Below are 25,658 nucleotides of genomic sequence, written 5' to 3'. Positions count from 1 at the left end.
CTGGTGCCAGGGATGCCAACATGGCCAGTCACAGCCTCTGAGTGACCAGCTCGATCACTGGGAGACTGTCAGGGAAGGCTCCCTCCAGTGTTCTTCAAGCTACACTCAACGGTCAGCGAGATGCTGTACAAATGCAGCCTAAAAGCAGCTGGCTTCCCCCTGGAGGAGAAGAGAGGGAAGCTTCCAGAGACTTCGATTTCAGCTCACCGCATTAAAAAGAAAAAAAAATCATGTCCTGGTGAGTCAGAGAGAGCTGATCACAAACAACCCTGCAAGAAACAAAAGCTCAAATCTAACTCTCTTCCCAAGGAGACAGGTGAGCAGCAGTGGCTGCGTGGACATGCTGCCATCTGGTGGTGGCTGTCCATGATATGTGCAACACTCTTTCCCAGCACCACAACTCAAAGGCATCAATCCTCCTCCTATCATCCTTAGTTACTGTCCAGCTCTCTGATGTATAGCAAGTGACTGCAAAGATCATGGCCTAGATCAGGCACACCTCAGTCTCTAGACTGATATCACTGCTCTTCAGTACTCTAGCGAGGTCCTTGGCAGCAGAGTTTCCCAACGCAATTTTTATTTCCTGATAGCTGGTGCCAAGAGTCGTAATCATGGAACCAAGCAAGCTGAAGTTAATCTCAATCTCTTCTCTATCCCCATCATGAATGAAACTGCCAATTGGCCCAGTGGTGAGAATCTTTGTCTTCTTGAGGTTGAGCTTCAATCCATATTGAAGACTATGGCCCTTGACCTTCTGCAGCAAACGTCTCTTTGTAGCACGCACTAAATCTAATTCAATTAGAACTAATTAAAGAAAGCTAAAGTCTGCTCTTCAAAAGGACAAATACTGCATTAGGGCCACTGTTGTAAAACGGGACTGACATTAGGGTTGGGAGGAGACTGAGAAAGAGGAGATAAATGATGTATACTGCACTGAAACAGATGAGGGAGAGAACTGTTTAAAAGTGATATATGATTGAGTATTATGGTTATGACAAGAGTCCAGAATGAAGGCTGCACAGTGGAGTGTACTGGGGGGGGGGATTGTACAACATACACCAATGAAAGAATTTTTCTTTCACTTGTCAAAGAGAAGAGCAAACTGTGGGGGAGGGGTGGGCAGGGAGAAAAATGCAACAATGAATGAATGGAAACCCAAAGTCTCTGTAAACATTCATTAAAATTAATAATAAAAAAATACAAAGTCTGCTCTTAAGGTTCATAAGCCACACATCTTTCTTGTCCTCAGAGCTGCATTCAATGTGCCTAGTGGACTATCAGATCAGATAAAGTAGATACAAGATGTTCCCATCTTTGTAGAAATGGATAGCACTGACCTAAAAAGACCCTTCCTGTACCACCCCAGTGTTCACATGCTTGCAACTAGCCAACTCATAGAACAAGAATGTTCACTTGCAGCACTATATAGCAACAGAGATATGGAAAGAAACAGAGATATTCTCAGTAAATAATTCCACACAGAGACTATATTCAGAGATTGAATTCTGTAAAGGTTCCACTGCCAGGAGTCATTTGAGAAACAGGTTTTTTTATTTCTAGCCTTTTTTAATAACTATCACCTCTTTTCTTCCCCCATTTTTATCAGTTCTTCTTACTTTTTGACTCAGTAATGCACTACAATCGTTCAAAGCAGGAGCTCTGGCCTAGCAGCTCCTAGTGGCTGTGCTGAAATCCCAAAGGCACATGGTTCGAGTCCACCAGCTGCTCCACAGGAGAAGGATGGGCAATCTCCTCCCATGAGAATTACTGCCTCTGAAAACCCTCTGAAGGGTCAGCTATCAGTCAGTTCAACTTGATGGCAAAAAAACCCACAAGCTGGTGTGGAAGTCTTCACAGTTAAACATTCAATACACTTACCAGTGAGTACCGGGGGCCTGAGGCTTGACTCCACCAGTGACCTCAACAGTGGCCTCACCAGTGACACTGAGAGCCAGACAGCCACTCTGGGATACCACACGTTCCTCTCAAACAGAATCTCCTTCCAAGTGAGGACAGCTGGATTCTAACAAGTAACGTGGAGTGAACAGATGATCAGACACTATGTGTACTGCACATGGTGTTACGACAGAACACATGAGTAACTGGGGAGGAGGGAGAACCAACAACAACCACAACAACATACCCTGTAAACTTTCACTGAATCACAATTTAAAGAAAAACAAAAGAAGAAGAGGAGGAGGCCAAGTAGCGATTCTAACGTGATTATTCTCTTGGTTCCAAACCTAAAAAACAGACTTAACCGGTGAATGAAACAGAGAGAGAGAGATAAAGCAGGAAAAGAGACAGTTCTGTCTCAGAAGTCGAGGTGCTGTCAAGATTAGCAGACATTCAAAGATTTTATTACACAAACAAATTGATAATCAAAACTTCTAAAACTAAGCTAAAATGAGGGTGCAGCTTGAGTGCTCTTTGGAGGCAAGAATGATGAGGCTTCACCTCACATACTTTGGACATGTTACTAGGAGGGGCTATTCCTTGGAGGGCATGGTGCTGGGAAGGGTGGAGGGTCGGCGAAGGAGAGGCAGACCCTCAACCAGGTGGACTGACACGGTGACTGCTGCAATAGGCTCTTGTGTGTCAGGAAGTGTGAGGATGGCGCAGGACAGAAAAGGTTTCAGATCTATTGTTCACAGGGTGTCTGAGTCATACTCGACTCAATGGCACCTAAACTGCCCTATGCTAAGGGCCATAAACGTTAACTATGACATACAGATACAAGCATAAAGGATTCAAAAAATTGTTGTTGTTGTTGTGTGCCCTTAAATCACCTGCAACTCATAGCGACCCTCTGAACAAGAGCCCTAAATGCCATTCTATCCTGTGCCAACCTCACCGTCTCAAACCCACTCATTCCTACCGCTCCACTCACAGAATCGATCCATCTCATCGAGGGTCTTCCTCTCCTGCGCCGTCCCTCCACTCTCCCAAACATGATGTCCTTCTCCAAGGACTAGTCCCTTCTTGCAACATGCCCAAAGTACGTCAGACAAAGCTTCAGAATCGTTGACTCCAAGGAGCATTCCAGCTTCACCTTCTCCAGGACAAACCTGTCTGTTCTCCTAGGAGTCCATGGTATATTCAACACTCTTCTCCAGCACCACAGCTCAAAGGCATCAATTCTGTTTCTATCATCCCTAATCACTGTCCAACTCTCTGATGCATAGCACGTAATTGAGAAGACTACAGCCCGGATCAGGCACACCTCAGTTTCCAGCCTGACGTCGTTGCACTTCAGTACTCGAGAGGTCCCTCACAGCCGACTTTCCCAGTGCAATTCGTCTCCTGATTTCCTGGCTGCTGCACCAAGAGTGTTGACTGGGAACCAAGCAAACTAAAACTGTTAACTATCTCAATCTCTTCACCATCCATACTGATATAGCCAATTGTCCCAGTAGTGAGAATCTTTGTTTTCCTGATGTTGAGCCTCAATCCATAATTAATATTTTAATTATTAAAGAACACATTTCCAAGCAAGTCATTCAAAACTAACCACCAAGGATCCTTTTTTATTGTTATTGTAAAACTTTGGAGATTCATAGACAAAAATGAAACACCAAGTAGACATAGAAACATGTTTGGTTAGTTTCCACTTTCAACTATTAAGTGGCTATCATCCTGGAACTGAGATTACAAGCACAAATTCTTACAAAGCATCTCATAACGATTTATTATTCACACCATTTTAAAGCTTCTGTTTTTCCGCTGGCAGCCAAGTATGTTAGCAATTTGCAGCACACACAAGAATTCCTAGAAAGTAATTAAGTAAAACATTAACAAAAGAGAGAAGAAAATTCATCCATTAACTCCAAAAGAAACACGTAATCATCCCCAGAAAAAGCGGAACACGCTCTTGAAAAACCAAAACAACATACTCCTTTCAAGTGTGATTCAATTAAGATGTGGAAAACATAAAGACCAAGCTGATGAACATAAGAAGTAATCAGAGAACAAAAAAGAGCTCTTAAAAATTAAGAATCCCTTAAAATATGAAGTCATTCTGGAACTAAGCATGGCATATCACAGTTTCAAAAGAACATCTATGAAAAGCTCTGGGCTGCGCACACACACTCGTCTCTCCTCAGTCCCATAGTCTGAAGAATATGACAGAACATACTTAACGCTACAGAGAAGAAATAACTGGCAAAGTGGAGCAAATGAAAAGCAGTTTCAACATCCCTCACATAAAAAGGATTCTTATTCTATCAGCTGCCATGAGCCCAGCCTGCCTGAGTGCTTCTCTCTCATCATCACTTATCCTGACATGACCCCTACAAGCGTTCAATTTACTACCCAGTTACGTCTCTCTCATCCCAGGGAGGAAGCGTTTTTGAAATAAGAGTGACTAAGTAACCACACTAACCACCTACTAAATATTAATCGCTGTCGTCCACGGGATGGGGCAGGGGGGCCCAGGGTGGGGAGCAGGAAATCAACAGTTTGGTAGGCGGAGGGAGGGGGTGAAGGAATTGAGGAAAATCCAGTGGGGACCTGAAAAGACGAGGTGATAGTGGGCCTAGATCTATGGTGATCGGGTTTGTTTGTTTTTTGTTTTTCCCAGTATACAATCCAATTCATTTATTCTGTAAAAGCAAAACATTTTTTATTTTGATTTTTTTTAAAATTTAGGTTGTTTATTTTTCATTTCAATGAACATCTACAGAGATTTTGGGATTGCATTCATTCATTGTTGCACCCTTCTCCCCGCACAAACCCCTCCCCCCTCCCCCCCCTTTGATTTTTTTTACAGTAAACTTTTAACTAAATACCTTGAATACACGAAAGATGTTCCAAAGACAAGCATAAGACTAAATGTGTTCTCACAATATAAGCTGGAATAAAAAGAAGTAAAATTCTCTATTATCACAAGAGCGACAATCATATACACATTATAGAACAGTGATGGTTTTAGAAGACACAATGATCCTAGCAAACAAAATGTGAATGAGAGGATGTATGAAACACCATGCATATGAGTGAAACACAGTGTATAAGAATCCTGTATGCAAATCAATATAAAATTTCTTTTAAAAAAATCAAGGCAATCTTTATTCCTAAATATGAACGACCTAAAAACTAGCAAGTAATTAAACCAAATCGAGCCAGTGACCAGGGAGCCAATTCCGACCCAAGCTGACCCATGTGTGTCAGAGTGACCCGGCTCCACACGGTCTTCAGCTGACCTGTCGTAAGCAGACCACCAGCCCTTTCTTCTGAGGTACCTCTGGAGAGACTCAAACCTCCAACATCTCAGTCTGCAGCTAAGTATACTAGCGATGTGCACCACACAAGAACGAGAACTCCTGGAAAGTAAGTAAGGAAAAGCATCCGCACCAAAGAGAAGCAACGAAATGAATCCCTTAACTCCAAGAGAAGCACACAGCAATCCAGAGAAGTGAGGGAAAAAAAGGCTCTTTCAAAACCAAAATAAAACAACTTAGCATTTTCAAGTACGATTCAAAAAGATGTGGAAAACGTAATAAGCTGCTAATGGCAAGAAATCCTCAAAGAACAAGAAAGAGCTCTAAAAAATTAAAACTAGGCTACAACACAAAGCCTTAAAGCACAGACACATATCCCCTCCTGTGAGGAAGAATTGTAAAACCTTGAACATTGTTCTTATTTATATTTTTTAAAACGGGGAGGGGGTAAATGATGATTTTTTTGTGTACTAACAACCACTTATTTGATTTCATTTTGTGATGTACGTAGCCAATTATGTTTGATCTTTGTGAAAACCTTAATGAAAATGAAGAATTTAAAAAAAATATGAAAACTAAGATTTTCCAAATTAAAAATTCAATGGTCAAACAGGATTATTAAAAGAAAAACTGAAGACGAAGTGAAAGATCTAGAAAGAAAATTGGAGATGGAAAATAGTAGGAAATAGCAGAGCTGCGGCCACTGTTGGCGGTGATGTGCGCCGTCAAATTGCCATCGACTCGTAGCTGATATTCCAGCTGCTTTTCAGAGGCTGTAAATCTCAATAATAGTATTTCTCCTGTGGAGAAGAAGCTGGTGGATTCGAACTGCCTTTGGGTTGGCAGCACAACTCTTTAGAATTAAGCCATTTGAGCAGGAAGATCATTTAAGAGGAACAACAGTGAGAAAGAGACCCTGGAAGGGAACAAAAGAATACCACTCCCCTGCGCTGAGAAAGACTGAGGGGGTCAATCACCCTCCAAAAAAGTCCTCAAACTCACTGCTGTCCAGAGGGAACCAACTCACAGCTGACCCCACACAGCTGTAAACTGCCCGCAAGGAGTCTGCCCTTCTGGTGGGTTTGAACCACCATAGAGGGGCCACCTTTGGGTTGATGGTGTAACTCCCTACCCACTGGGTCACCAGAGGTCCCTCAGGGGCCAACAGCAAGAAAAGGAATAAAGACCCACACCGTGGAACATCCCAGTAAAATTTCCAAAATTAAGAACAGAGAAAAACCTAAAAAAAAGAGAGAGAGAACAAAAAAAAAAAAATGAGACTAACATCAGATCACTTTTAACAAAGACCAGATGACAATGAAACTTTATCTTCAAAACTGAGAAAGACAAGGTTTTACAATATATTTTCCAAATCTAAGATGCTATAGATATAGCAGGAAAGGAGGCCAATTAAACTACAGCATAATTGTAAGATATTTTAAAGATACTACAGCAAGGACTATCCATTAAAATGTTAAAGAACGTAACTTAAAATTAAATATGACATGTGTTCAGTCAATTATCAATCAAGAGAACCTTTTCACATATGCAAGAGCTCGTGGGCTGATACACTGATCTACCAGCCACATCCCTCTGAGAATAAACTAATTGAAAGGGACTTGATCAGAGGAAGAGAGAAATTCTAAGACGACAACAGGAGTTAGAAGAACTAAATGTTAGTCTGAGAGTGAAGCTACTCTAGTGGTTAAGGCATTAGACTGGTAACCAAAAGGTTGCCAGTTCGAACTCTTCAACTGCTCCAAACTATTTCCATAAATCTGTTCCCATAAATATTTAAAGCCCTGGAAATGCTAGGGAGCCTTTTCCTCTGTCCTACACGGTCAGGAGTAAGAATCAACTTGATGGGCATGAGAATTAAAGGTATAAAAGAAAAGCAAACAATACTTCATCCAACCAAAATGTTTGAACACCATCATATTTAAATTGTCAGGACATCTGGTGTTCATTTCTGTTTGACGGTCCAGGTATGTAACTAGGATGGGTCAGCCCCTGGAGAAAAATATCACACTCAGAAAAGTAAAGGGTCAGGAGAAAGAGGAAGATCCTGGCTGAGATGGACCAATGAGTGTCCACAAAAAAACCCTCAAAACTAACAGCTGAAAATGGTGCAGAACTGGAAATGGTCGTGCTGCTGACAGGGTCGCCACGCATCAGACACAAGCTAGCAGCATCTAATAACAATCAGCTATAGAAAGAGAAATGTATGCACAAACTAAAAACTATGCAGATGCCATCTACTGGTTTGCAATTTTCAGAAGCAATCTCTGAACGAAACATGGGAAATTAAAAGGTAAAGAAATAAAATGGAAATGACACAAATAACACAACCAGTTAAACTCAATAAATGGGTCTAAGACAGTGAAGCACTTCAACTTCTGCAGCAGATATGTTGCCTCAAATCAATAATTAAGAAGTAGAGATGTAGCTATATTTTAAACAGTTGGAAATAGTTGCTTCTGACTTAAATTTATTTCCTGTTCTGTCTGATGTTTGGATTTTGGTTTGGTTTTCTTATTGTCATTTCATTTCATGTGTGCATGTAGGGTGGGGGAATCCCTTTCTGTCCACAGGTGAATCTGGCAAAGTTCTCATCATCTCCCAGATGTCCCAACACACATTTTCTTATTCTATCTTTCCAAAGAGCAAAGACATGGTCTCACTGCCGTGTACCTGTACCAAGAAAAGTAAACGGATTTGTATCTAATGTCACTGAGCCAGTTTTATCTCCTTAAAAAAGTCAACCCACTGGAAACTGTACCTGACACGTCCTTAGAACACGTAGCCAGCTTCTCCAGGTGGGAGCTGATCTTCTCGATAGCTTTGAAGTTCTTATTCCTCTTCAGGATATCCACAGCAGAGCGAGACTGCCGGTCCATCAGGGTGGGGTCTGCCCCGAAATGCAGCAGCATCTCCACGTCCTCTGTTTGCTCTAGGACAGACCGAATCAAGAAGGGGGGACTGTCACGACCCCTTCCGTGAGTGCTCTGCCTACCAGGTCCCTGCCGGAGCAGCTCAGACAAAGAGACAGCATCCACCGCTTGCAAACGCCTGAACTGCCAGGCTTAGACAGTTCACCCAACTCCCCGGATCAAGAAGTCCTGTGTGCTCCAGGAAGAACAACAGCTTTTCAGAGGTTCCGAAGTCCTCTGTACCTTTCTCCTCTCCTAGGCAACAAGCAAGGAGAAGGGGAATCTGGTTGCTAGGCAACAGTTACAGCTGTAAGGATAACAGCAAGCTATGACTTCATTTTTCTTTATTCCCTGAAGAAGAAAAAGAATATCCTTTCTTTTTTTTTTTTTTTTAAGAATATCTTTTCAAAGACCAAAAAAAAAAAAAACCCCACAACACAAACCCAACAGGATCTGTTTGGGGACAGTGGGAAAATGTGGCAATTTCAAGTGGAGACTTCCTGCAGTCAGTCACCGTGTCTCCAGCCTCAAGACTGGATGCTCTATCAGTTCCTCTGACAAATCTAGTGACCAAGCATCAAGGTGGCCCCGTGCCCACGGAAGAAATGGTTTTGGGAATGGAACACCTGTGCCCCTGGAGGCTACACAAAGTCTTGTGTGGAAACGGAGGGTTAAAGGAAACAATGTCTGGTTCCCCGTTTCCAGATACTCACCGCCCAACACTCATGGTATCATTCCCTGCAGTTCACTCCACACAGTTCTGTTCCCCACCAGCCCCCATCATAGCTACCCTCCTTCCACATCATAAAACAGAAATAAACAGGAGACAAGGTAATATTCCCAGATACACACACACACATATCGAGATGTATAGATAAAACTGATCCACAACCATCAAAAGTCCAAGTTCACTCTTAATTAGAAAATGCAAGTTAAAATAAAACCAAAAGACTTTAGAGGGAGCTCTGGTGGCCTAGTGGCAAGAAGCTGCACTACAATCCCAGAGGTCTGTGGTTCAAATCCACCAGATGCTCTGCTGCAGAAGGAGAGGCAATCTCCTGCACCAGTCAGATTTGTTTTGACGGTACACACACACAAAGTAGTAAAATTTAAAAAACACCGTAATTTTTTAAAAAAACAACACCAAAAGACTTGCTCTTGGTTGTCAGTCTAAATACAATTTTTAAATCTGATGATACGCCCTACTGGAGAGGTTGTGGAAACAAGAGGTTCTCATGCATTTCTGGTGGTTACACACTTCTGATTAAAACCTGACAGTAGTGTAACCTTCTACAGGGTCCGGTGCCAAGCACTTCTTTTTGGGGGACTAACTCTGTATTTCTTCCATCTTTTTTCATGTTTCCAGCATCACTCAGGATTCTGCCCACAGACGCCTTAATCTTGCTGAGACTTGAGACTTCCATGTGTTCTTCAATTCTTTCAGCCTGAGAAAAACCAAGCATGTTCTTGCCTTTTTGTTTTCTAACTCCAGCCTTTTGTTCTAATACTCTGTCTTCTCGAGCTGCCCTTTGAAGTCTTCTGTGTGGTTCTTTTACCGCATCATTCCCTCCCTTTGTTTCAGCTTCTGTCTAGTCTAGTGCACGTTTCAGCGTCCCCTCTGGCTTCTATTTCGGTCTCTTCTTTCTTTCCTATCTTCGTAATGTCTTCATGGATGACATCCTTTCACAACCCACCTCGTCTTTAATCATTCGTGTTCATTCAACGTATCAAATATATTCTGACGTGGCTTTTTCATTCAGTTGGGATAAACTCAAGATTGTATTCTGGTTCTCATGGATTTGCTTTCATTCACTTCAGCTTCACTTTGAATTTGCACATGAGTAACCGATAATCTGCTGCGTGGTCAGCCCCTGGCCTTGTGTCCATTAATGGTTTCTTGTTTCTCTATGGACCCTTTCCACCAATGTAATCGATCTGAATCCTGCGCAGTCCATCAGGTGAGGTCCACGTGTATAATCAGCATTTATTTTCTATTAAAAAGGCTATTTGCAATGAATAAGTCATAGTACAAAATTCTGTCATTTGAGCGCTTCTCTCATTTTTGTTTTTGTTGTTATGTGCCGTTGAGTCTTTAATATTCCAGTCATTATTAATATTAATGCATCTTAACTGCAGAGTAAGTCGGTTTCAGATTGCAACAGTTGGTAGAAGTCCTCCATTTCCTCATTTTTTTAGTGGCTGGCGTGTGTATCTGAATAATAGTTATATTAACAAGTCTTTGTATGCATATGGATATTTGCATGAGTAATTTCTTACAACAATTAGCACAACACTAGTTCCTATAAAGGGAGTTCAGTGGCCTAGGGGTAAGAAGCTGCTCTGTAATCCCAAAGGCGCACGGTTCAAATCCACCAGATGCTCCGCTGGAGAAGGAGGGGCAGTCTCCTCCTGTGCCAGCTGGATCCGACTCAATGGCACACAGAAGTTCCCACACGGTGGAAGTTAACAATATTCAAACTGCTGAACCACTCCAGCATCTCTGACGTCGTCTATTCCTCCCTTCAGGTCTTGCCATCTCGTCTGTATAGGACTTTGGCTTCTGTGATTTGCTGGAAGGTCTCACTAGAAACTGAACAGGAAATGACTCATGTAATTGTGGGTGATGAAGGCTGATGAACGTAGAGGAAAAGACTGGAGCAGAACAGCCAAGTGCCTCCAGGGTGACGCTGTGGGTGGGAACCTGAATTCTGGACAAGGTTGGGGGTAATGTCCTCCACAGAGGAGGGCTGAGCTTCCTTCATGCAGGATCTCGGGGCTATAATCCCCACCCCGAGGACAAGCAAGGGTGCTGACTTGAGTGACGCCTCCTAATAGTTGTTGTTATGTGTCAGTGAGTGATCTGTGGCTCATAGCAACCCTATATACAACAGCTCTAAGCCCTGTCCTATCCCGAGCCAATCTCACTGTCTCCGACACACCACTGCCATTACCCCCACTACTGTGTCAATCCATCTCATCTAGAGTCTTCCTCTCCTGAGCTGTCCCTCCACCCTTCCAAGCATGTCTTTCTCCAAGGACTAGTTCCTTTTGGCAACATGCCCCAAAGTATGTGAGCTGGAGCTTCAGAACCCTAGCCTCCAGTGAGCAGCTTGGTTTCCCGTTCTCCACGATCTGTTTGTCCTTGAGATCCACAGTACGGTGAATACTCTTCTCCAGCACAACTCAAAGGCACCTTGTTGTACAGCAGGGCTTATAACCCACCTTAATCCCACTTCCTTAACACAATTAAGGGCTCATCCTCAAATGAGCTGTTGTTGTTGCTGTTAAGTGCCTTGACGCGACTCATAGCATGTGAGGTCTTAGAATCACGAAACAGAAGGCTACGGATAGATGGACCTATTATTTACCTCACAGCCCACAGTATCCTACCACTCACAGCGCTGTACTTCAGGGTAGGTCTCACATGCTCTTCTGAAAAGTGCCAATCCTCTTCAATCTTTCAGTCCTGGCCTAACAGATCACAGGACAGTCTGACTCAAAAAGATCCACCTCCGCTCACTAATCCCTACGATGTCAATCTATCGGCTTCTTTCATTTGTGACAACTTTTAACTTTCTTAGATTTACACGTGGTACATTCCAATTATTACTGAATGTCTGCAAGTGTTTCTCCTCATTTTTTTTTAGTGTTTTCCAACTAGACAGGCTCATGTATATAATCACTGTTTATGTGTTTGGCTGTTAGTTTGTGTGGGTTTTTTTTAAAAGGCATTTGCAATATATAAATCATTGAGTGCACAAAATTATATCACACAAACTCCAGCTTCATTTCTGTCACCAAAGCCTTATTTCCCACCTACTGAGCCTTCTTCATATCCAACTCTTGCATTCCAGTCACAGATTAATATTGAATTAATTAATTAATATGAAAGCATTCTATGTGTCGATCCTTTTCAGGCTGCAGAACTTGGTGCAAATCCTTTCTTTGACTTTTGCAGTTGGTGTGCATGTCTGAATGACAGCCTAATGATATGATATCTCTGACAATACTTTTCTTCAGGAGAGATCTTAACATTTGCTTTTTGACAATGAACGAAGCATCATTCCTCTTCAATACAACATTCTTAGCACAGCAGAGCACACACAAGTGTCAAGTTCAACAAGGCCAATGCCAGTCCACTTCATTTCTGACAGCTTCTAATTCTCCAAGACTCACACCTAACCAAGGTTAATCCTGTTAGTAATAAGACATACAGTATTTATTATAAAGAGAAGGAAAGGAACTAAAAAAGCAAAATTCTTTTGTTGATGAAAAAGAGGAAAAGCTAGGAGATGAGGGAGTTAGAGAAAGGAAAGGCAAACGGGGAAAAGAATCCTGTAAGAGTTTGTGAGGCTTCATTCAGCGTGGAGGCAGGTCATGTTTATTTACATCCACACGAAGGAAGAAAGGACCCTCTCTTAGGCCCGTATGTTGGTTTTTCCAAGTTCCAGAAAGCTAGGAAAGTTTTACTGTCCATAGACACTGTCTGCTGTGCTGTCCAATACAGTAGCCACTGGGCACATTTGACAACTGAGTGCATACCTGAGATATGGTTAGTCTACACAGAGATTGAGCTGAGAGGGTAAGATGCACACTGGATTGGAAAGCTCAGTGCCCCCCCCTCAAAAAAAATGAATGCAAAATAGTCTCATGATTTTTTCCCATCATGTTAAAATTATTCTATTTTTTTGGTATGTTGAAATAAAACATATTTTTAAAATTAATTTCACCTTTCACTTTTTTTTTCTTATCACCACCAGGAATTTTAAACTGTGTATGTGGCTCTCGTTAACATTTCTTATGGGACTCTGCTGGCCCAAAGTCTCAGGAAACAAAATGTTTGCTGAGTTATCAATAAGCACATTCAGTGTCCAGGGTACAGCATGTATATGAAATACCCAAACACTGTTCCAGTCACCTGGATTTTAGAAGACTGGAAAATATTTCTTTGCAAATGAAAGGGTCCCGTCTGGAAATATTTTTCTTGGGGCTTTGGAGGGGGCGGGAGATGCCCACAGAGAGCCCAGGGAGGTGGGGCACAGACCTGAAACATAAGTGACCAGGTTGGGTAGACTCTGCTGCTGTGCTGGAAAGCACCGTGCACCAGCTTACGGGGGCCTCTTACTACATTTCCAAGAACTTTTCAAGCCTGTGGATGAACACAGGCATTATCTCATGTCCACAGAGTAACTCGTGGTCTCTGTGAAGCTGAACACTGTGACACTGAGGTGTCAAGTGCATTAATGGTTACCCATGGTGGACAGTGTTTGGTGGAGCTCCCGAACTAAAACAAGCTCAGAAGCAGGAGTGGCATCCACTTCCGAAATAGCTTGCCTCCAGAAACCCTATGAACCTGGAGAGAGGACGAAAGTCATGCAAGTGTCTAGGACTTTCGTTCATAGGGTCGCTATGAGTCGACTACAACTCAAGGCACTTAACAACAACAAATGATTTAAACGAACATGTCAATAAATCATAGTAAATAAAGAGAGTCCTCACTTCCTGGTTACTGTACTGTTGTTGTTGTTTAATGCCGTCGAGTCATAGGCGACTCATAGCGACCCTATGAACGAACAGCCTGAGCACTGTTCGTACATAGAGTTTCCGGAGGCAAGCCATTTTGGAAGTGGATGCCGCTCCTGCTTCCAGGCTTGATTTATTCGGGAAGCTCCAGCCAACACTGTCCACCATGGGTGCCCATTACCACGACTGGCACATCACGGTTACTGTACTACCTTTTGTTATTATCTATGTGTCTTTATCCCTGTCTTTACCTGTATCTTTTGGGTGGGAAGACTGTGAGGGAACAAATGTCCTTAAGTCACCCAACCCCACAGAAGGCATTTAAAGACGAAAAAGCCCACAGCACTTCTTTCTTTTCTCAACACCCTCCCCGACCCCAGTCGTGGTTAATCTGAAGGAAACTTTAGTCCTCTGCCTCTGTCAAAGGACGAATAGTAGTAATAAGAGTAGTAACTGCTGTCAAGTGAGCAAATGACTCAGCGATCACACGCCTGTCAATGCAAAACATGCTGCGTCAAGTTGTTGGCGGCTTATATTTTGGAATTCAATCACTAGGTCTTTCTCACAGGCACCTCCGGGTTGACTCAAACCAACAATCTTTCCATCTAACGCCAAGAGCATGAACACGTGGCGCCACCCGGGGACGCCTTGTCACAGAACGAAATGGGTGGGATGCTGCTGTGGTCAGCTGGGCCGGGTCGACCATGCGTGAGACCGGCCAGCCCCCAGCACACCGTCGGGGCGCCGTGCCCGCGGTCAGTCCTTACGCTTGATGAGGTATCCCGGGGAGTGGGCGGCAACGATGTGCAGGACCGTGCAGCCATCCTCGTCCTTCTGGTTGATGCGGCCTTTCCACTCCGGCTTGAAGTCCATCAGCCACTGGAAAAGGTGGTTGTCCTCTGAAAGGAACAAAGAGGAGCTGCTAAGTTCTATTTTCTACATACAGAAAAATCAGCAAACGGTTCCACAATAAGGGACCCAAACGGGGAGTCTAACACACTTGCTCCATTCACTACAAACGGGTGTGGGGAGACACCACGATCGGTAACACTGAAAGGATGAGCAACATCAGGATGGATGGTGAAGAGACTGAGATTGCTCACAGCTTCAGTCTGCTCGGCTCCCCAATCAACACTCTTGGCACCAGCAGCCAGGAAATTAAAAGACATATTGCAATGGGAAAGTCTGCTATTAGGGACCTCTCCAAAGTACTGAAGAGTAATGGTGTTCCTCTGGAGACTAAGGTGCGTCGGATACAGGCCATGGTCTTTGCAATCACTTGCTATGCATAGGAGAGCTGGACAATGACCAAGGAGGATAGAAGGAGAATTGACGCCTTTGAGCTGTGGTGCTAGAGAAGAGAATTGAGGGTACCATGGACTGCTAAGGAAGCAAACAGATTCATCCTGGAGAGGGTTAAACTAGGCTGCTCCTTGGAGGCAAGGAGTCTGGGGCTTCGTCTGACATACTTTGGACATGTTGTAAGGAGAGACAGGTCCTTGGAGAGGGACATCATGCTTGGAAGGGTAGAGGGACGACGCAAGAGGAGAAGACCCTCTATGAGGTGGATTGATTCAGTGACTGGGGTAATCGGGATGGGAGTGTCAGAGGCAGTGCGATTGGCACAGGACAGAGCGGAGTTTAGGGCTGTTGTACATAGGGTCGCTATGAGTCACAAGCAACTTGACGGCACATAAAAACAACGACAATCATAAGAATATTAATAGGTCAGGATCCCTGATGCAGAGCCTGAGAGAGAGATTCCTGTGCAAGAGATTTATCAAGAGCCAGCAAGCCACCTCGGAAGAAGGAGCATTAGGGAAGAGGGCAGAAGGAACCAGAGCCAGCGTGCTCTCACCTGGAGTCCGTTCCAGCCGGATCCCTGAGGAGCTGTAGAGAATTAACTGCCCCAAGCTCTGGTCCCACCTTGAGGTTGGGAAGCTGGTCTATCGGGCACTAGTTCAGTCAGTCAAAAGCCTCAAAGAGGCAAGACTCGGGGGGGCAGGTTCCCTAGAAAGTAACGTCAGCTGGCAAAGGCTAGTTCTTTGGAGAAGGGAGCTGCTGCGGCCTGGGAGCAGCTGACACTCAGAGGAACCACGAGGTGGGAGAGCTGGTAGGAAAGTGGGTCTATGGGGAGGAATCAGCAACCCACGTTCCTGGAGACACCCTGACCTCACAACATCCACTCAACCACCAAGTCCGTGTCTCTGAATGGAAGATGGCGGAGCTGCCTGACTACCAAAGGAATGTCAAAGGTCCATTCTCCCGGGTTCTCGAGATCAAGGCAAGTCACACAACCCTGCCAGCTCTGTGGGCGCCATGTCTCACCATGTCAGCTTCCCTCTGAGAAACTGATCAGAGACAAACTTGAAGACCTGGTCTTCCTGACATCCTCCTTTCACCATAGGAGCTAAAGAGTGTACCCAGCAGGGAACTATGACGTGCATAACCAGAAGCTCGCTTCTGTGGTTTGGGTTTTTCACTGTGAATCTGGGAGGAAGTAAGTGACTGAATTCCTTTTCAGCAGACTTCACTTTTGCAAGTTTTACCTGCCAGACTCTAAGAATAAAATCTCAAATGTGCTCTGCAATATATGAAACGGAAAGTATTTGCGCGAGCAAAAAGATAAGACCCCGAAATCCCAAGTGCCTGGCCAGGGCTCACCCCTATTCTGTAACAGAGAGAAAATGATGACGTTGAGAAGCTGCAGAACAGCTCTCAGATGGTACAACCAATGCCCGAATGTTCGCAAGGAATGCGATGTCACAGCTGGGAGGGGAAACCAAGCTTCTCTCTGAAGCTTGTTTAACAATTACAGTATTTTTATATGTCAATCCTACATCCAAGTGGTGATATTTCTAAAGACATTCTTTGAAAAACAGGAGTTTCTTCAAAGTACTCCCCTCACCCCTGTTGAGGAACCAACTCATAGTTGACTCTCCACTGGGTTTCTGACGCTTAAATCGCACAGGAGGACAATGACCATCTTTCTCCTATGGGGCCACTAGTGGACTGGGACCACCAGGGAGGTGAGGCCTTTGGGTTAATGGGATAGTTCCCTACAGACCCTACCACCAGACCTACGACAATATCAAAATAATCTTCACCAAAATAACTATGAGATATCATCTCACTCCAGTCAGAATAGCAAAGTTTAACTGAACAGCAAACAACAAATGCTGGCGAGGTTGTGGAGAAACTGGAACCCTTATTCACTGTTGGTGGGAGTGTAAAATGGTGCAATCACTATGGAAGGCTATATGGTGCTTTCTCAAAAAGTTGGAAATAGAAACACCATTTGTTCCAACAATTCCACTACTGGGAATATACCCTAAAGAAACTATAACCGCCACCCAAGCAGATATATGCACACCCATGTTTATCACGGTTTTGTTCACAATAGTCAAGAATTGGAAACAAACTAAGCGCCCATCAACAAACGAATGGATAGAGAAGCTGTGATATATTCACACAATGGAATACTACACTGCAATGAAAAACAAGGAACTCATGGAATATTATTCAAAATGGGTGACCCTGGAGGACATTATGCTGAGTGAAATATCTCAGTTACAAAAGGACAAATACTGCATGGTGCTACTGTTGTAGAACGGGACTGACGTAGGGGTTAGGTGGAGACTGAGAAAGATGGGTTCAATAATGTATACTGCATTGAAACAGATGAGGGAGAGAACTGTTTAGAAGATATATATGATTAGGTATTATTGTCATGACAGGAGTCCAGAACAAAGGCTGTACAGTGGAGTAGACTTGGGAGGGATTGTATAACAATGAAAGAATTTTTCTTTTACTTTTCAAAGAGAAGAACAAACTGGAGTGGGGGGGGGTGGCAGGGAGAAAATTACGACAATGAATGAATGAAAATACAAAATCTCTGTAAATTTTCATTAAAATTAATAATAATAATAAATATTTGAAATTAAAAAAGAAAACAACCAGCAACAATCTTTACTAGCCAGTGGCTCTGTCAGGGTTCCCCTGGCCATCTCTGCACCACAGTAGGCAGCTATCCAGGTTGGAGAGAAAATAAACTGGGGGGGAAGCAGCTGGAGAAAGAGCCCCCCCACAGCTGCCCTGGGAGTTCTGCCTGGCAACAGCTGTCTGTCACAAGTTCTTTCCCTGGGGCCCAGGGCTCTGCTTAGCTGCCAGGATCTGTCCAGGAACATGAAATCTTTTCCATGTCCATTAACTACCAATGCCAAGAGAAATAAAACGTAGCTGTTCTCCAGCTGCATGTCTTCAAATGATCCCGGTTCCCAAGGGCTGGTTCCCCCAGAGTTGAGCAGAGGGTCCCTCCGCTGGGGGCCCGAGGGGGGGGGTGCACTCACTTGCTTGGATGCACAGCCTCATGAGGGCATGAAGCGGGTAGGGTCCGATGCTCTCGACGTTTGCACCAAGGAAGATGAGCCACTGGACTAACGGGGGCACCTGGTCCATGCGTTCGTAAAGTCCAGTGATGACGTATTTCTGGAAAGAAAAGAAACACGTTGATGAATCATCATGAAAGTCATCCAGTCAAGGTGAAACTTTACCTTCAGCCTGCAAGTTTAGAATCAGCAGAATCCAAATTAGCCAAGTCTCGGACCAAAGACAGGGAGCTCGGGTGGCTTAGTGGTAAGGCACTGTGCTGCCAACGCAAAGGCAGGTGGTTCGAATCCACCAAGGGAGGAAGATGGGCCATCTCCTCCTATGTGAATTGTTGTTATGTGCTATTGAGTCGCTTATGACTCATAGCGACCCTATGTACAACAGCCCGAAACACTGTTCTGTTCTGTGCCAATCTCACCGTCTCCGACTCACCCACCCCCATTACCCCAGTCACTGAATCAGTCCACCTCATAGAGGGTCTTCCCCTGCTGTACTGTCCTTCCACCCTCCCAATCATGATGTCCCTCTCCAAGGACTGGTTCCTCCTTGCAACAAGCCCAAAGTATGTTAGACGGAGCTTCAGAATCCTTACCTCCAAGGAACAGTCTGGCTTTACCCTCTCCAGGATGAACTTGTTTGTTCTCCTAGCAGTTCATAAAATATTCAATACTCTTCTCCGGCACCAAAGCTCAAAGGCATCAATTCTCCTTCTATCAACTCTAGTCACTGTCCAGCTCTTCTCTGCATAACAAGTGATTGCGAAGACCATGGCCTGTATCGGACGCACCTTAGTCTCCAGAGAGACACCATTGCTCTTCAGTACTATGGAGAGGTCCCTAACAGCAGACTTTCCCATCGCAATACAGCTTTTCATTTCTCGGCTGCTGGTGCCAAGAGTGTTGATTGTGGAGCCAAGCAAACTAAAGCTGTTTATAATCTCAATCTCTTACAGTCTGTGAAACCCCACTGGGAGGACACCTATGCGTTGGCTATGATTTGACAGCACATGGTAACAACATGCCACAGATACAAATAACCAACCTGTGGGGAGGCAGCTGAAGGGGAAGTCCCCAAACACAAAGCTGAGGTGGTCTAGCTTGAAACATGACTGAGGAACATCACCTCACCTCAAAAAGGCATTTCAGGGTTATATCTGGGGCTCGAATGGTCCTTGGCAGTCGTTCTTTTCTCGAAGCCAGAAGCAGGAATGGCTAACGGGAGTGGAGAAAAAGAAAATGCTGGAATAAGAATGTTCTCTACATAAGGTATTAGAGAAAAAGTGATCTTAACGGAAACACAATGGACCATGATTTTGCCATCATAAAGAGAAATTTTTTTAAGTTATTTCCATTTTATTTGATGTATTTATTCTCGAGCCATAAGTTTTTGTTTCTTCAGTTTCTTCTGGGAGATAATTTTCTTCTGGGCAACCTCCTCTTCTGGTTTAGGAACAATCTGTTCCTTTTCTGTACGGAGCATCTCAATATGGCCGGGGGAGCTCGTGGAGGGGTTAATCCAACCATGAGCTCTGTACGTGCGGTAGTGCATCATGGGAGCTTTGTTCACCTGGAGATGCTCAATGACCAGAGAATCAACATGTAAACCTTTAAGTTCAGCATTACTTTCGCTTTTTTAAGCAAATGCAGCAAAAACTCGGCACTCTTTTTGGGCCACCGACCCTGTGTCCAACCCCACTGCTTGGCCTGGGCACACCTACCAACTCCACCACTGTATCATAGGAAGGGCACACACTGCTTTTGCAAAGTGACATCTTTCAGATACTTGGTGGCTTTCAGGATATGCACACCCTTGCTGGCCTGGGCAGTTTCTCGGGTGTTCTTAAAATGGACCCGGAGATTGGAGCCTCTTGATTTGCATGATTTTGTAGGGTTTTCCCGGCCAAGAGAGTAGCAAATCATGTTGGGAGATTACCTGAAGCCGCCCCCAGGAAAAGGAAGAGCAGAGGCTCCTCATAAGGAAAAATTTAAGTTCTTAGCGTAAAATTAAAGTTTTCTTTAAAAAAAAAAAAAGAAGGATATGGGAGCCCTCATGGCCTAGTGGCAAGAAGCTGCACTGCGATCCCAGAGGAGTGCGGTTCGAATCCACCAGATGCTCTGCTGGAGAAGGAGGGGCAATCTCCTCCTGTACCAGTCAGATCTGATTTGACAGCACACACACAAAATATAGTCAATAAATAATTACTTTTAAAAATCTTAAAACAAAAAACGTTCCTAAGGTCCAACAAGAGGAAGACTTCACTTACTCACTTATCCACTGCCACAGAGTCAGAACCCACACAGACGACCCTCTAACAGACTTACAAGGCTGTAAACTGCATGACAGGAGAGTCATATTCTCTCTCTCCCACCACCACCTCTTTCCCCCCCTTCTCTCTCATCTATCTCTCTCGCCTCCTCTCTCTCTTTCTCCTCTCTCTTCTCTCTCTCTCCCCCACCTCCCTCTCTTTCTCCTCTCTTCTCTCTCCCCCCGCCTCCCCCTCTCTCTCTCTTTCCTCTCTCTTCTCTCTCCCTCTCTCTCTTTTTCTCCTCTCTCTTCTTCCCTCTTCTCTTCTCTCTCTCTCTCTGTCTCTCTCCCCCCCCCTCAAGTTGCTGTAGATTCAAAACATCACAGAGGTATGATGTTTGAGTTAGCAGCAAAACCTTCTAGGGACTAGGTCACCTAGCCGACTCAAACCCCATCACTATCCATTGTTCAGTACTTGAGTGTTTGATAAGCCCTCACGGTTTGGGGCCCATCAGGTTCTATCTGGTGATGTGTCAGCTGGTTCCTGTCCAATGGGGAGCCACGTAGGTACTTCTCCTCCCAATCCAACCCTAAGGTGCATCATACCATGTTAGAATCCTGACACTGGCTGTGGTGGTCGTATCTATATGACTGAAAACAGCAAACTATAAATCAGGATTCTTTCTCTTCTCAGAGAGGTGAAGGAACTTTTTTCTGTATCACAGGTAGTAAACGTACTCCTGAGAGCCCTCTACTGGCGTCACAACAAAGCTACAGTCCAGCATCTGACCGGAGATCCAGTCACGTCCATCATTGGAAGCCAGCTGTAGCACCAGCTCCAATCTCCCTCACGTACGTTCTCATCAGTAGACTTAAGGAACTAGGAACTAGGCCTCCTGCAACACCTCCCTTCTAGTCTCCTTCACTCCAACACCTCTCTTATTTAACAAACCAAGCCCGTTGTTATGAAGCTGACTTCAACTCACAGTAACCCTACAGGAGAGAGGAACCGTCCCACAGAATTTGCATTGGGCAAGTCTAGTGTCAGAGACCTCTCCACAGTACTGAGGAGCAACGATATCAGTCTGGAGACTAAGGTGTGCCTGATACAGATCATGGTCTTTGCCATTACTCGCCATGCATCATAGAGCTGGACAATGACTAGGGATGATAGAAGAGTTGATGCCTTTGAGCTGTGGTGTTGGAGAAGAGTATTGAATATATGATCGACTGCTAGGAGAAAAAAAACAAGTTCATCCTGGAGAAGTTGAAGCCAGGCTGCTCCTTGGAGACAAGGATTCTGAAGCTCCATCTGACATACTTTGGACATGTCCTTGGAGAGGGACAGCATGCTTGGGAGGGTAGAGGGACAGTGCAGGAGAGGAAGACCCTCGATGAGATGGACTGATTCCGTCACTGATGTGTCAGAGACAATAAGATTGGCAAGAGATAGAGCAGGGTTTAGAGCTGTTGCACATAGGGTCACTATGAGTCACAGGCGACTTAACGGCACATAACAACAACAAATCTTTACAGAAACACACTCCATCTTCCATCCCAAAAGCAGCTAGTGGATTCGAACCACTAACTTTTCCTTAATCGAGCCAACAATCCACTGTGTCACAAGGTGTCTCTCTTTATTATCCACTGTTCATTCTCAACCCTAGATGTCACACTCAGGATTCTGGCTGCCCTCATCACCGGCCTAGCTGTCATGTGATTCCCTTCTCTCTAATATCTGAGAATAACATGCTAAAGGATGCAGGACCTGCCACTTAGCCTGGATTCCTGGGCATATCCTGGGACAGGTACTTGGAGCTGCCTGGCTCCATTCCCTTCCTCTCCTCCCAGGCCGTAAGGCCCCACGCACCACTATTCTACACTGCCATGAGGGAATATAAAGGGTTCTTACCTGAGTGATGTCAAATGAATTATCTGTCTATTAACGACGCCAGAGTCACCTGTTCATACCTCTTCCTCATACTTGGGAACAAAGAATTTCAAACTTTTAAAAAAAACATAGCTAGAAAGAATCTTCTAGAGCTCAGCTCAGTTAACCTTATCTAGCAAAGAGCATGTAGATCATGAACTCTGTACTGGATCAAAGGACTACGTGGAAAGACTATATAATCAGGCATTATTTGTATGACAATTGATCCAGAACAGAAAGTGTTTACAAAGTGAACTGGGGGGGGAAGGTGGAGGAGGAAAATATATATCAATGAATGAATGAAAACCCCTCCTTTCTGTAAACTTGCCTTAAAATCACAATTAAAAAAGAAAGAACAATGTTCAAGGTAAATATTCTTTACTTGTGCTGTTGTTGTTGTTGTTGGGTGCCACCAAGTCATGTTTGACTCATAGGACCCTGTGAACAACCGATCTGAACCCTGTGCTACCCTGTGCCAACCTCACCGTCTGATACATTTGAGCCCAGTGCTGCAGTCACCGGGTCAACCCATCTCAATGGAGGCCTTCCTTGCTTCACTGCGCTTCCATCTTTCCAAGCTTGATTCCTTTTCCAAGACACAGCCTCTCCCAGCAACATGTCCAGACTGTGAGAGACGAAGCACTCGCCTCCAGGGAGCGCTCTGGGTGCACCTCAGAGTTAAACTGAACCACTGTTGAATTTTAGAAAAGCTTTCAGAGGAGGGAATGAGTCACAAAGACAATGTCTCACATCTTGCACTGATGAGTAAGAACGGGGACTTAAGAGCCTGGATGCTGCCACCTAAGGGAAAGCCATGGTCTCTTCCTGTCTGAAAGAAAGAGAAGAATATCAAAGACGCGTGCACAGAACCAAGAGGCCCTCCTGTGTCAGCTTCCATGACCTTGGAATCAGAACAACTAGCTAGTGTCCAACTATCAGGGCTCGTGGCTCTGAAAGGAATCACCGCAGAGGGTGAAATCACAGAGGGTGCGGAAGAGAGTAAGATAAACACAGAACCAAACTCAAAATGAAAAAAATGGCCAGGAAGACTGACAGCCTCCAAGTCCAAGGCCCACTGCCTCTGCCACCCTGCGAGCCTGGAATGAACCCACAGCTGTGGCACCGCTTTCTGCCAACCAATAAACAGACACATAAAGCAAACACTTAAGACCAGGGAGGGAGCTCTGGTGGCCTAGTGCTAAGAACCTGGGCTGTGAACCCAAAGAGGCACGCTGTTCGAATCCACCAGCTGCTCCGTGGGAGAAGAATGGGCAAACTCCTCCCGTGAGATTTACTGTCTCTGAAAACCCACTGGAGGGTCAGCTAGGAGTTGGTTCCGACTCTATGGTACACACCACCACCACCAGAAGAGTCCCCAGCCTTCTGAACAATCAGCCATGCAAGATCAGCAGGGCAATTTCTGCCCAGGATTAAAGTTCAGAAGTGAGAGGATATGATAATGAATGAAACAAGAACATGGAGATAGAGGGAAGCCCACTGCTACAACCTGAAGACTGTAATCAACATCAAAGGACTTTAAAGAATGTCATCTTACATCTCACTTAAACTTTGCTTATCATGGCAATATCCGTAAATTAAACAGAATGGAATTTTTACTTTTTTTAAATTTCTTAATTTTAATGAAAGTTTACATAGACTTATGATTTCCAGTCATTCACTGTTTCAGTTTACTCCCTGCCCACCCCCTACCCCCTCAAGTCATCTTCTTGAAAAGAAAAAATCTTTCATTATTGTTATGGAATCCCTCCCCTCCTATTAGACATTTTTTAGTAGCTTTGAAACTGGGGAATGTCTAAGACCATAATAAACTTCTAAAAAAATTTTAGATGATTAGAAACTGATTCTGACTTTTCCCTCCCTTAGAAATAAATCAAACTTAATGTACCTGGGGGGGGGGGAAGATGGATGATTAGTGGAATGGAGTATCAACCGGCCCTGTAAACTCACACTAAAAATCCCAATAAAAAGTTAAGTAAAATTAAAAAGCCCTCTTTCAGCCACCCTCCTAAAAAAAAAAAGATGAATCCAAAATCTCTGTAGATGTTCACTGAAATTAATAAATAAATAAAAAAACTTTAAAAAAGGATAATTATTTCAGGGAACAGTTTTGGATTAAGGTTTAAAGTAAATCGTTGTTGTTGTTAGGTGTCATCTAATCAAGTCCGACTCACAGAACCTGACCCCCTTCCTGCCCTTCGACATGCTTATCGTCCCCCACAAAAAGCAGCAGTCTCTCTGTATCAACACATTTCCCTGAGGGGCTTCCTCTCTTTCACAGACCCTCCACCTCTCCAAACACAATGCCCCTCTCCAAGGAGGAGCCCTTCCTAGTAACAGACCCAAAGTATGTGAGACAAAGCTTCACCATCCTCGCCTTGAGAAGAGCACACTGGCTGAACCTTCTCCAGGATGTATCTGTTTGCTCCTTTGACAGTCCCCGGGACATTCAGCACCGTTCTCCAACACCACACCTCAAAGGCACTCATTTCAGGAATTCATCCAGCCTCCACGGCTCCAGAAAACCCAGGTCTCGGGAGAATCTTACCTCTAGTTCTGCATATTCTCATCAGGATTCTTCCACAGAAGCTTTTGGCAGTAGGATATTTTTTTTAAAGAAACGGCCTCATACTATCCTTACAGCTAGGAGTTCCACAGTCTTGTAAGAGTCTTCCAGTCTGAGCACACACAGACCCACCCAGCTCTTTGTAACAACTGCTTTGTAACTCGGTATCATATGGTTATCCCTGAATTAATTTCACCATCCATTACTGAAAGGTCATTTCAAGTTCTTTGCTTACTGTTACAAACATCACTGAAGTAAGTATCCTTGTATATCTATTTTAACCCAGTTATTGCTACTATGTCTGTTGTAGAAATGGAATTGTTGGTCACAAAGAGTATTTAATGAAATTTTTAGAGCTATTGCTAAATTCCAATTCGCAGTCTCATTTCCTGGCCATTGCTCTGTTTTCATAATGTTGCTATCTGCTTTTAATGTGTGCATTTGTTCAGATGAACTTTGCTGTTAAGCTGCCAAGTCTTATCAGACTATGTTTTTAAAATTAATACAAGGATGAATCGGCCACCACACTGACCTTGGAAAGTTCACAGATGGGCAAGGGTTAGTATGGGGACAGTGGTGAAGTCAGGGTTACAGCTGCCAAGCAGGTCATGAGACCAGGGAAAGCACTGAGTCCTTGACCATTGTTTCTGGTGGACTCTAAGAGTGACTGTGAGGGTCTGGGACAATCCGAGGGGCCTCCCCTGGGGCAGCTTCATGCTTAAACAACTTCTGCACTGCACAAAAAGCATTTTATGGAACATTAACTCAGTGAACTGTCACTACGTCTAGTGGTGGGGGGGGGGGGGGAGTATTAACTCCAAATGAAGAAACTAAGAATG

General features: G+C 44.2%; 1 protein-coding gene across 1 annotated transcript in view; it reads right to left on the bottom strand.

Moving 5' to 3' along the window:
* TRANK1 (tetratricopeptide repeat and ankyrin repeat containing 1) overlaps window positions 1–25,658 on the bottom strand; it is a 111,589-nt gene that overhangs the window by 46,012 nt on the left and 39,919 nt on the right. The window contains exons 7-10 of the mRNA XM_006890659.1: window positions 19,189–19,272; window positions 18,022–18,160; window positions 14,440–14,571; window positions 7,999–8,169 (exon numbers count right to left, since the gene is read on the bottom strand). Coding sequence (XP_006890721.1) covers window positions 7,999–8,169; window positions 14,440–14,571; window positions 18,022–18,160; window positions 19,189–19,272 — 526 coding nt within the window. The remainder of the gene's footprint in view (window positions 1–7,998; window positions 8,170–14,439; window positions 14,572–18,021; window positions 18,161–19,188; window positions 19,273–25,658) is intronic.

The sequence above is a fragment of the Elephantulus edwardii genome, unplaced genomic scaffold (assembly GCF_000299155.1).
Source record: "Elephantulus edwardii isolate Elephantulus edwardi_28Jun2011 unplaced genomic scaffold, EleEdw1.0 scaffold00091, whole genome shotgun sequence".
Classification (NCBI taxonomy): Eukaryota; Metazoa; Chordata; class Mammalia; order Macroscelidea; family Macroscelididae; genus Elephantulus; species Elephantulus edwardii.
The sequence above is the reverse complement of the archived record's forward strand: the minus strand, read 5'-3'. Positions and strand labels throughout refer to the sequence as shown.